The following is a 12743-nucleotide window of genomic DNA, read 5'->3' as shown; positions in this document are numbered from 1 at the left end:
AAGCAACACCCCCACCCCTACCCCACCAAAAAAAAAACTGCTGCTTAATAGTAATAGCACATTATTAGTTATTGGAATTCATAGGGTAAAATTATTTTTGTTTAGTAAATTTGTCATTATTGGATGTAGGTGTTGATGGAATTATAGTTTGGGTTTTGGTTGGAAATGCGAGGTGATCTTGGGGGTAGATTTAATATAGTAAATGAATTGGCATATTGATCATTTGCCAGTTCAAAAAATGGGAATTACAATTAATGGGATAAGGTTCCTGGGCAGCTCAGACAGTTAAGTGGTCCACTAGCCAAAATATTGGTGGTTCAAACCCAGCAAGGAGCATCCCCGAAGACAGATCTGCTTCCAAAAGTTCACAGCCTTGAAAACCCTATGGAGAAGTTCTGCTTTACACACAACAGTTTGTCATGAGTTGGAATCTTGTGGAAGGCACACAATAACAATAGTCTTTTCCATGTTCATTTGTGCTGTAGCAAGTACAGAAGTTCATTTCTTTGTATGGCATTGTATGTATATACTACATTTTATTTATCCATTTATTTTTTAATGGGCACTTGAGTTGTTTCCACCTTTTGGCTAGTAGGAATAGTATTGCAGTGAACATTGATATATGAGTATACAATTTCTATATTTTAGTTTTGAAATGAATAGCAAGTAAACCCCTGAAGTTATTCAGCACGGTTTTTTGTATGCTGGCACAGGGAAGAAGTCTGTGAAGAACTGTCCCTGTCTTAAGAGAGCCATGTGTTTAATAATGGAAGCAATGAGAATGTAATAAAAAGTCTTACGGAGCATACTTATGTGGTATTGAGGGTATAGGACTTAATCCAGATTCAGGCATTGACCCATGTTGGGAGTTAGATTTTCTGTGTGAAATTTGTCTGCTTTGTGGAAGGCCAGAACTGTTGTCAGCTAGTTCTTAAATAATTGCAGGTATAAAAAATGAGTGTTTAGGAACTTCAAAGGAAATTTAATATTGCTGTGGCATTCTTACTATATTTTACTAAAGTGCCTGTGTGCAATAGATTGGAAATACAAAACTGAAAAGTGTGCTGGTGTAGCACATGGGAACATTTACCGTGAAATTATTGTAATATTTTAAAAATTGCCTTTAAAACAGTTAACATGGTACATTATTGTGCTTTAATTTGTGAACATATACATAATTTGGACTTGCAAGTTTTTACTAGTGTTACTTTAAAGTCTGCGCTAAGACTTTATTTTTTGTTTTTTAAATCCCTGTATTGTAGTTCCTACTTTGAAACAAATTTTTGTATTACATTTAGGAATGGATACAGCAGAACAGTATCTTATCCATAGTACTGCGAGATAGTCTTCATCAGCCACAATATGTAGAAAAGCTAGAGAAGATTCTTCGGTTTGTGATCAAAGAAAAAGCTCTTACATTAGATGATCTTGATAATATTTGGGCAGCACAGGTAAGAAATTTAAGGTTATAGCTATTTTATATTCATAAGAGAGTTACTAAAAATCAAAGAAATTATGGTAGTCATTATGTAAAGGAATTCATATTTTCATATGTTTAAATGTTTTTTCTGTATAGGAATCTATATAAATTTTTAAAATGAAAACCAAAAATTTCACATCTTTGTACTTGGTAAAGGGTGCCAATTTATAGCTGGCTTTAATTAAAAGGTGTAAAGGGATGATTATAATAATAGTGTAAAAGTATGTAGTGAGAGGATTTTTCCTATTAAGTATATGAGAAAAGTAATGTCATGGGTCACATTATTATTTATAAAAGCTTGTCAATAATTATTATCGAAGGTTATAACTTTTTATAGGAATCAATAACCTTGGTTTCAGAGTCAGAAAATGTATAATTTTTTTAATGCTATTTTAATTACTGTTTTGTATGCAGATCCTTTTCTGAAGTATTGTCAAGTTCTAGATTACATAAGGAAATAATATTCATTCTTGCCTTCTATTGAACACTTCAGTCTTCAGTTTTGAAATAGTACCATTATTATGCCTTATTTTTCTGCTAGTTTTGTTAATAAACAGGTAGTAATTTCAGTATTCAGCAATAAAGTTACACATGTATTTCTGAAGTGCATTATGTATTTATATCCAGTTCCTACATTTTAAATTGCAGTTTTAAAGCCTTTAAAAATTATGTATTTTGTTAAAACCTCAGATGAAGAAGGTGGGATCATTGTTTCAATAAGATTGACACGTCACTGCTTAATTATATCCTATCTCTTATTCAAGTTTAGATGTGCTATGATTTTTTCTATGTGATCATTTTATGTATTCAAAAGGCAGGGAAACATGAAGCTATTGTGAAGAATGTACATGATCTGCTGGCAAAGTTGGCTTGGGATTTTTCCCCTGAACAACTGGATCATCTTTTTGATTGCTTTAAGGTAATAGTTGAAAATAATATTGTTTCATTTTTAAGTAGAATTAGTTAATTAGATCTCTATTGCTTTTAGCCTGACTCTAAATTCTTATCAAAGAAGCTCTGACGAGAAGGAATTTATTATGGTTTTCTTTCTCAATGAAAACTTAATAGTAGTTTTTATTATAATAATAATTGCCATTGCAGAAAACAGCCTTACTGCCTTTGATTCAGGTTATTGCTTCAAGTTGATTTTCCCTGCCATTTTGTAGAAATGCGGGGAAGAATTACTGGCTGTAACGGAAATGAGAAATAATAGCAAGTATGTGAACAAACCATTTGTAACAACACATCTTGGTTCTCTGGGATGACGTACAAATTGATGTTGTTGTTAGGTTCCGTTGAATTGATTCCCACTCCTAGCAACCCTGTGCACAGCAGAACGAAACACTGCCCGGTCCTGAGCCATCCTTACAGTCGTTGTTACGCTTGAGCTTGTCGTTGGCAGCCACTCTATCAGTCCACCTCGTTGAGGGTCTTCCTCTTTTCCGCTGACCCTGTACTCTGCCAAGCATCATGTCCTTCTCCAGGGACTGGTTCCTCCTCACAACTTGTCCAAAGTATGTAAGACCCAATCTTGCCATCCCTGTTTCTAAGGAGCATTCTGGTTGTACTTCTGAGTGATTTGTTCGTTCTTTTGGCAGTCCATGATATATTCAGTATTCTTCGCCAACACCACACTTAAAAAGCATCACCTCTTGTTCGGTCTTCCTTATTCATTGTCCAGCTTTCACATGCTTATGATGTGATTGAAAATACCATGGCTTGGGTCAGGCACACCTTAGTCTTCAGGATGACATCTTTGCTCTTCAACACTTTGAAGAGGTCCTTTGCATCAGATATACCCAATGCAATGCGTCTTTTGATACCTTCACTGCTGCTTCCGTGGCCACTGATTGTGGATCCAAGTAAAAAGAAATCCTTGACAGCTTCAGTCTTTTCCCCATTTATCATGGTGTTGCTCAGTGGTCCAGTTGTTTTCTTTATGTTGAAATGTAACCCATACTGAAGGCCGTGGTCTTTAATCTTCATTAGTAAGTGCTTCAAGTTCTCTTCACTTTCCCCAAGCAAGGTTGTGTCATCTGCATAACACAGGTTGTTAATGAGTCTTCCTCCGGTCCTGATGCCTGGTTCTGCTTCATATAGTCCAGCTTCTCGTATTATTTGTTCAGCATAAAGATTAATAGGTATGATGAAAGAATACAACCCTGATGCACACCTTTTCTGACCTTAAACCAATCAGTATCCCTTTGTTCTGTCCACACTACTGTCTCTTGATCTATGTAAAGGTTCCTCATCAGCACAATTAAGTGTTCTGGAATTCCCATTTTTCACAGTGTTATCCATAATTTGTTATGATCCATACAGTCTAATGCCTTTGCATAGTCAATAAAACACAGGTAAACATCCTTCTGGTATTCTCTGCTCTCAGCCAGGATCCACCTGACATCAGCAATGATATCCCTGGTTCCATGTCCTCTTCTAAAACTGGCCTGAATTTTTGGCAGCTCCCTGTCATTATACTGCTGCAGCCATTTTTGAATGATCTTTAGCAAAATTTTTCTTGGATGTGATATTTGCTAATGTGGCATGACTCAAAATGAGAAGAAACACCTGCAAACATCCATTAATAATTGGAACCTGGAATGTATGAAGTATGAATCTAGGAAAACTGGAAATCATCCAAAATGAAATGGAACATATAAACATCGATATTCTAGGTGTTCGTGAGCTGAAATGGACTGGTATTGGCCGTTTTGAATCGGGCAGTCATATAGTCTACTATGCTGGGAATGACGAAGAGGAATGGTCTTGCATTCATCGTCAAAAAGAACGTTTCAGGATCTATACTGAAGTACAATGTTGTCAGTGATAGGATAATATTCATACACCTACAAGTAAGAGCAGTTAATATGACTATTCAAATTTACTCACCAACCGCTAGGGCCAAAGATGAAGAAATAGAAGATTTTTATCAGCTTCTGCAGTCTGAAATTGATCGAACATGCAATCAAGATGCACTAATAATTACTGGTGATTGGAATGAGAAAGTTGGAAACGAAGAAGGAGGATCAGTAGTTGGAAAATATGGCCTTGGTGACAGAAACAATGCCGGAGATCGAATGATAGAATTTTGCAAAACCAACGACTTCTTCATTGCAAATCCCTTCTTTCACCAGTTTAAACGGTGACCGTACACATGGACCTCACCAAATGGAATACACAGGAATCAAATTCACTACATCTCTGGAAAGAGATGATGGAAGAATGCTCAGTATCCTCAGTCAGAACAAGGCCAGGGGTTGACCATGGAGCAGACTATCAATTGCTCCTATGCAAGTTCAAACTGAAACTGAAGAAGATCAGAGCAAGTCCACGAGAGCCAAAATATGACCTTGAGTACATCCCACCTGTATTTAGAGATGATCTGAAGAATAGATTTGATGCATTGAACACTAGTGACCAAAGACCAGACAAGTTGTGGAGTGACATCGAGGACATCGTACATGAAGAAACCAAGAAGTCACTGAAAACACAGGAGAGAAAGAAAAGACCAAGATGGATGTCAGAGGAGACTCTGAAACTTGCTCTTGAATGTTGAGCAGCTAAAGCAAAAGGAAGAATTGATGAAGTAGAAGAACTGAGCAGAATATTTCAAAGGGCAGCTTGAGAAGACAAAGTAAAGTATTATAATGGCATGTACAAAGAGCTGGAGTTGGAAAACCAAAAGGGAAGAACATGCTCGGCGTTTCTCAAGCTGAAAGAACTGAAGAAAAAATTCAAGCCTCAAGTTGCAATAGTGAAGGATTCTATGGGGAAAATATTATACGACACAGGAAGCATCAAAAGAAGGCAGAAGGAATGCACAGAGTCATTATACCAAAAAGAATTAGTGGATGTTTAACCATTTCAAGAGGTGGCGTATGATCAGGAACCGATGGTACTGAAGGAAGAAGTCGAAGCTGCTCTGAAGGCATTGGAGAAAAACAAGGCTCCAGGAACTGATGGAATATCAATTGAGACATTCCAACAAACAAATGCTAGCGCTGGAGGCGCTCACTCGTCTGTGCCAAGAAATATGGAAGACAGCTTCCTGGCCAACTGACTGAAAGAGATCCATATTTATGCCTATACCCAAGACAGGTGATCCAACCATGTACAAACAGGCTTATGAAAATAGTCTTCAGAAGAAGTACGTTAGTACCAAGTATTATATCTGCATTAATGTCTTTGGGTACTCTGTTTATGCACCTTGTATTGTAGCCTCTCCTGATTTTCTATAATTGGTTGGAGTATTTGTGGATTAAGAATTTAAGACTGTATGGCAGTTTTCATGAACAAATACTCCAGTAACTTCTGGTGTTACGGTCACCAGGGTTACCTGTTAAAAATAACAACACTGTTGCTGGGAACTTACATTACTTCAGTCACGTTAGAAAACAGTTTATCATTATCTTCAAATGTTGATTTTTACTTCTGTGACCCAACAATTCCATTTTTAAATACATATGTATCTAATGGATATGTTCAGCATGATACTGTTCAGCAGCATCTGTTCACAGAATTATTTGTATTAGCCAAAAATTGGAAACAGTGCAAATGTTCATCAAGGGTAAAAGGATATAAAAAGCATTTGCTGTGAAATGGTTTCTGACTCATGGTGACCCTCTATGTGTCCGAACTGTGCCCTGTAGGGTTTTCAGTGGCTGTGACCTTAACAGAAGTAGATCCACAGGCCTTTCTTCTCAGCTGCCTCTGGATGGATTTGAACCACCAACGTTGCAATTAGTAGTCAGGCATCACCCAGGGATTCTCAAAAGCAAAAGTAAACTTGTGCTGTATTCTTATAATGGAGTAACTTTTTACACACCAGTGAAAATTGACAAATTAGAACAACTCTGTACATAGCTCAGTCTTACTAATAACATATAAAAAAAATTACATGTGAATTTGTATAGTGTTGTCTATTAACGTAAAATTTCAAAACATAAAATTGAATTGTAGTTACACTTATGGGGACCAGCTGAATACAGCTTTAGGGAGGTATATCCAGTAGTATACTGGTGTGCTGGCTATGTTTAACAGCAGCTTCATGAGAAAATATAATTTGCAATCTGCAAAATTTGGTGTGAAGTTTTGTGATTTGTAAATTATACACAATTCAGTGTGTTTTAGTATATTTACCTAGCTTTACAGTCACCATCAGTGTCTAATTTCAGAATGTTTTCATCACCCAAGAAGGAAACCTCATGCACAATAGAAGTCACTCCCTATTCTCTTTACTCTGCCAGCCCTAGGTAATCTTCCTGTTGCTATGAATTTACCTCTTTTGGGTACTTCATATAAATATTTGGCCTGTTTTGATTTGCTTTTTTCACTTACCATGATTTTTTCAGGATTCATCTACTCTGTGTCATGCATCAGAATCTCTTTCCTTTTTACTATTGAATTCTAGTATGTGGATACTTGATGGCAGTGGGTTTGGTTTTGGTTTTTTGATATGAATAGACCGATTTTATTTATGCAGTTTATCAGTTGATGGGCATTAGCATTATTTTCAGTTTTTGGCTATTATGAAAAGCGCTGCTATGAACATTCATGAACAAGTTTTTGTATGAAGATACGTTCCTTTGTATTACCGAATAACATGCCATAGTATCGAAAAACTGCATTTTATTTACCATTTATCAGTTGGTGACAGTAACGAGAATTGTTTTGATTATGTTTCTGTTTTTGCTTAGTATATAGTGTCTCCTAGATATTATGGCTGCTTTAAAATCTTCAATAATTTTAACGTTTGTAATGTCCCTTTGGTAGCATCTTTCGGTTGTCTTTTTTTCATTCTCCCTAGTTCTTGGTAATTTTTGTAACCTTTTATTGAAACCTGAGGATTTTCACAATAGTTTATGAGAATCTAGATCTTATTTACGCCTACTGTTTTAGCAGGCTCTGTTCGACATCACTCAGGCAAAGTGGAGGTAGAGAACATTAGCTTCCCATAGGCCATCCCTTGACCCTTGAGAAAGGGGTAGGCGGGGAAATGTGCAGTATTTCTCCTTATTGCTTGGTGGAATGGGAGTTCCTGCTCACTGTGACTTCATTACTCTTGGCAGTGTGATAAAAGTGCCAACTCTCTTCTAGCCCTCTTCTCACACCATCCTAGCAGGAATATCAGGTATATGGGTACCTTATTATCACTAGGTGGGAATGGCAGTCCTAGTTCCCTACTTCTTGACCTTTACTCCCATCACACTCGCAGGTCTTGGATTGCATCTTTACATCCATAAGGGTGGAAGTCTAGGCTCCTCATTCAGCTTTTTATGGCCTGGTTGGGAGAGGCCATAATCTTTTATTAAGTGTTTGGTTGGATTGGAGTATTTTCTAAAAATGCCTTTCCTCAATCCTTTAGAGCGTTGGCTTTTTTGGTCTGCTGTTGTTGGTATTTCCAGGTTGCTGGCTTCTGTAGTCAGCTATGGGGAATATGAGAAAAAAGAAAATACACGGAACTCACTGTGATGGTTCTACGTGTCTCAAGGTACCTAGCTTGTCTGCCATGTTCTCTTTACCTCTCAGAGTCTTCTGTTTGTATTATGTATAATGTTAATGGTTTTATATGTACTTACTGGGAAGAAGAGAGAAAAGTGTGTTTATTCCATTTTCTCAAAAGCAAAACTATTTTAGCTTTTTTATGAACATTTTTTTAGCCTAAATATAAACATTTCTGTGTAAATTGGAGATTTTTGCCCTTCCTTAATTCATTCATAATTTATCAATAGACTTTTTCTGTGCACGTATTTTCCTTTTGCTTTAAAAATACGTAGTACACGTTACTTCATCATCTGCTGACTTCATTTAAGGAGCCCTGGTTGTGCAGTGATTAAGGCATATGACTGCTAACCACAGGTTTAGGGGTTAGAAACCATCAGCAACTCCAAAGGAGAAGAATAAGCAGTTTGCTTCCATACAGATTTATAGCCTTGGAAATCCTATGGAATTGCTAAGAGTCAGAATTGACTCGGTAGCAGTAGGTTTTGGGACTTCATTTATGACAGATGTCTTCTTATATTAGGAATTATACTGCAGCTCACCCTTAACTATGTAATGTTAAAATCAAAAGTAATGGAGTGTACGTTGCTAATAGAGAATTGTTTTCTGGAATTTAAACCATTCTGTTCCATGAATACTGTTTTGTTTTTTTCAGACATGAGTGTTTAAGTGCTGAGTTATACTGTTTTTTACTTTTTAATTAATGGAGTATAGCTATTCCAGGGACACTTAATTTAAGCAGTGATGATATAATACAAAGACGTGTATAAAGAATCTGGTATTTATGTCATTAAATATTTTTTTCCTAGGCAAGTTGGACAAATGCAAATAAAAAGCAACGTGAAAAACTGCTTGAGTTGATACGTCGACTTGCAGAAGATGATAAAGATGGCGTGATGGCACACAAAGTGTTGAATCTTCTGTGGAACCTGGCCCACACCGATGATGTGCCTGTAGACATGGCTCTCAGTGCCCACGTAAAAATACTTGATTATAGTTGTTCCCAGGTATAGGAGTACTTCTTTGCTCACTTTTCTAACTTTTTTCCTTTAAAATTAGGATAACTTAATTATAGGATAGCTGCAGTCTGTGTCCTCATTTTTTGAAGTGACCTTAGGAATTGGCTTACTTTTGTCATAGAAACCTTCCTTCCTCCCCTAATATTTCTTCAAGATTTTATGTATCACAAATATGTACTAGTTGTCCTTGAAAGAAAGATTTTATAGGAAGAACAATTTATTATTGTAGCTTGCTAGTTAAATACAGAGCCCTGGTAGAAGAGTAGTTAAGAGGTGTGGCAAGCTATGGCTTCTCACCAAAAGGTCAGCAGTTTGAATCCACCAGCCGCACCTTGGAACGAGGTGGATTTGACTCCATAGCAATGAGTTTGTTTTGGGTTTTTCTAGTTTTAATATATGGCACGCTATTATATTGAGTATTAAAGTTGATAGTGATTTTTGAGGTGTAAGGTTAGTTTGGTGTTTTTTGCTTATAAGAAGTTAATAAAATTAACAGAATTTCCAAAATAGTATTCCCTATGGACAAATCACAACAGCTTCTACACATTTAGCTTATATGTTGTGCTTTTGATCTGTTTCCCACTTGTAAATAAAAGTGGTCCTTTCACTGAACACTTCAGGGAAGGATGGATTTTTCATGAAAACTCATCTGGAGATACAGTAGAAATTAGGAGTCACACAAAATGTTCCAGCAGAATTTGATTTCTTTGTTATTAATTCTGGTTATAAATCTAAGAAATGAATGCCATTTTGGAGAAAACAAATGAGAAATTCATAATATTGTACGGTAGGAATTGCATGTTCCCATAGTCACACGCTCAACAATAGTCACTGGACTGTTGTTTCTGAAATCTTTTTAAAATGGTAATGTATTGCAACCTACCTTTTCATCTAGTATTTATCTTGAATAGCCTTCCATATTTATTAATTTTTATTTACTTATACTAATAAATATATGTAGCTGAATGGTCTGTATGATTTATTTAACCTTTGTTGATAAGCTTTTGTCTTTTTTTTTTTAAATGGGAAAAATACCTCAGAGAGCATAGTAAATACCTATAAATATAGCTTTCTGTACATGTTGGTGTTTTCTTAGAAATTGGACTGCAGGGTCAAAAGCAAAGCAGAGATAACATTTCTAGTATGAGTACCTGAGAATGCCTCTGTATTTATGCCTTTGTCCTTATTGACTATGAGGAAGTATTTTTCTTGGTCTTTTTGATTTTGATTTTATTTTTAGGGTTTAGTTTATTAGTTTTGGTTAGTGGTGTTTTTCTGAGTGGTGAGAATGTTCCTTTGGCTTAATGTGCTTTATTTTAAAGCTTTCTGTTTTTAGATTGGCCATTTGATTTCATTTGTAGTGCCTTTTATCCTTTTAATGAGCCCTGGTGACTGTGTGGTTAAGGGACTCGGCTTTTAATCTAAATGTCAGCAATTCCAACCCATCAGGCACAGCATGGGAGAAGTTTGTGGCAATCTGCTTCCATAAAGATTTACAGCCTTAGAAACCCTATGAGTCAGTTCTACTCTGTCTGTTAGGGTTGCTATGAGTTGAAGTTAACTTGACGGCATTGAATGGCTTTTCCTTTTATTTATAGAACCTTTAGTAGGAGAAGTTTTAGTTCTTCCTCAGTTATCTGTAATAATTTTTTTATAGTTTGAAAATTTGTGACCATATGAAATCGTTAAAGCCTCTTTAGAAAACTTTATATTTTCTTTTATTACTCAAAGGTTTCTGCTATTCTTGGAAAGAACTTTCCAAAAGGTTACAAAATAATCTTGCATGTTTTCAAATAGTTCTTTTGAAATTTTACTTTTTTAGCAGGTAAGTCTTTTCTCCATTTTTCTGTCTATTTAGGTATAAGGAGTGAGGTAGTGATTCAGCTTAATTTTTTTTTTCAAGTTATCCAGGTATCACTTATTGAGCAGTCCATACTTTTCTAACTTCAAGTATATATCTTTTACTAATGTTCTCTATATGCATAAATCTCTATTAGTAGTTTTCCTGTTGTCCCAGTAAGTTAGTTCAAGAATTTAAATAAAGATGATGTAGTCTTTCTAACAACAGCAGTAGACAAGGTTGGAGAGGGTTAGTCTAGATTCTTGAAGGCAGGATATCAGTAGGGCTTGAATATAATCAGGTTTAACTTTAGCAAGATCAAGATGATGCTCTTAGGTTTAAAAACCATTTCATTGTGAGGACTCAGAAGCATTTGTAAAACTGATTCTGTTCATCAGAAAAGCACTGTCATATGTACACATACATCGTTGAGTTAATGAATTTAGAGGAGGGCATTCCTAATCTGGGCTGCCTAATAAATGACTATACAGTGGTCTCTGTACTAGTGACCCCTGAATTATCCACATAAAACAGAATTTTTTTTTTTTTTTCAGTTCTGAAGAATTTATAACTACTGTTCTTTACAAGCAGATTAAACATACCCAGATTTTTTTCAATCCTAATTGTTAATAATTACATTGAAATTGTAGTAATGCATTTGGAGCTTCGCATGTTTAGAAGCAGGGAAAAAGTGATTTCATCAAATGATCCTCCTTTGTTTTACTTTACTTAATTTTGACTGTTCATTACCTATTCATTCACAGTCTCAAATGATTGTGACTTGACTTTAAATTATTTTAGTTAACTATAAAATTGTTAAGAGAATTGTGAATCAGAGCCATATACTTGCTATTAAAGTTCAGCTGAAGTTTTTTTTTTTAATAGTTCTTACTCTTACTAGGCAGAGTGTCTTGTTTATTGCTTCGTTAATTGTTACTAGAGTTTACTGAATTTAGTTACAGAGTAATATTTATTTAGAAATATTGTACAAATACTTCAAGAGTTTTAAAAATGTACTTAGAATTCGACTCAGCAATTTCACATCTGTAAAGTTTTCTCATAGGAAAAAATATAAAGTCAGCACGCTAAGTACAGACAGGGACATTCATTATTACATACAGATATAAAAAATTGGAAATTAAAATGAGCATGAATACACTCTATGTTACGGTTTAGCACAGCCATTAAAATGGTTATTGGTGTAGAAAGATGCCGTGCTATAACATGAAAAACACGTAAAGCATGAGCCTAGTTTTGTTGCTAGAAGAGGGCTCATGTGCTTGCAAAAATATTCCTCCCGTTTAGGAGTTAAATAAATATACAGAATTACCTTTTCCATGTACACATAGAAGTAGAATTATTCCAAAGAAAAATTGGTTCAGTGCCCAAGTCTGAATTCCAGATCACTAGTACCGTTAGATAAAATGACTGAAGCAAATGAAGCATGAGTAATATTTAAAGTAAGTGTACAGCATTTTTAATTTTCTTTTAGGTGAATATTTGTACCTGTTCTCTGTGTGCATGTGGATTTTCATTTTAATAATTTTTTTTTTCGTTTGCAGAATTACCATACCATTATTTTCTTGATGAAATACAAATTTTCAGTGTTCACGGTCTGATCAGAAAAATTTAATACCAAACTTATGTGGTTATATCTGAATCCATGTAATGTGAAGTCTTCATAGTAGAGCTTTACATTTTGCAGTTGGGATGGTAATTTTGAAATAAGAACCTAATTACAGCATTTTATTTGCTTAAACCATTAAAATTACAACGTAACTTTTGTGATGCCAGCCCTAAAAGAAAAGTCTTCTTTACACTGTAATTTTCAGAAGAATCTGAAGGTAAAATTATCTGCATATTGGTCTATATAAAACATAGAATTTGTGTGTGTGTGTATATA

General features: G+C 35.3%; 1 protein-coding gene across 1 annotated transcript in view; it reads left to right on the top strand.

Moving 5' to 3' along the window:
* LOC135229096 (probable ubiquitin carboxyl-terminal hydrolase FAF-X) overlaps nt 1-12743 on the top strand; it is a 174634-nt gene that overhangs the window by 56269 nt on the left and 105622 nt on the right. Inside the window, exons 11-13 of the mRNA XM_064278896.1 lie at nt 1299-1451; nt 2295-2399; nt 8791-8988. Coding sequence (XP_064134966.1) covers nt 1299-1451; nt 2295-2399; nt 8791-8988 — 456 coding nt within the window. The remainder of the gene's footprint in view (nt 1-1298; nt 1452-2294; nt 2400-8790; nt 8989-12743) is intronic.

This window comes from Loxodonta africana, chromosome Y, assembly GCF_030014295.1.
Source record: "Loxodonta africana isolate mLoxAfr1 chromosome Y, mLoxAfr1.hap2, whole genome shotgun sequence".
Taxonomy (NCBI): Eukaryota; Metazoa; Chordata; class Mammalia; order Proboscidea; family Elephantidae; genus Loxodonta; species Loxodonta africana.
The sequence above is the reverse complement of the archived record's forward strand: the minus strand, read 5'-3'. Positions and strand labels throughout refer to the sequence as shown.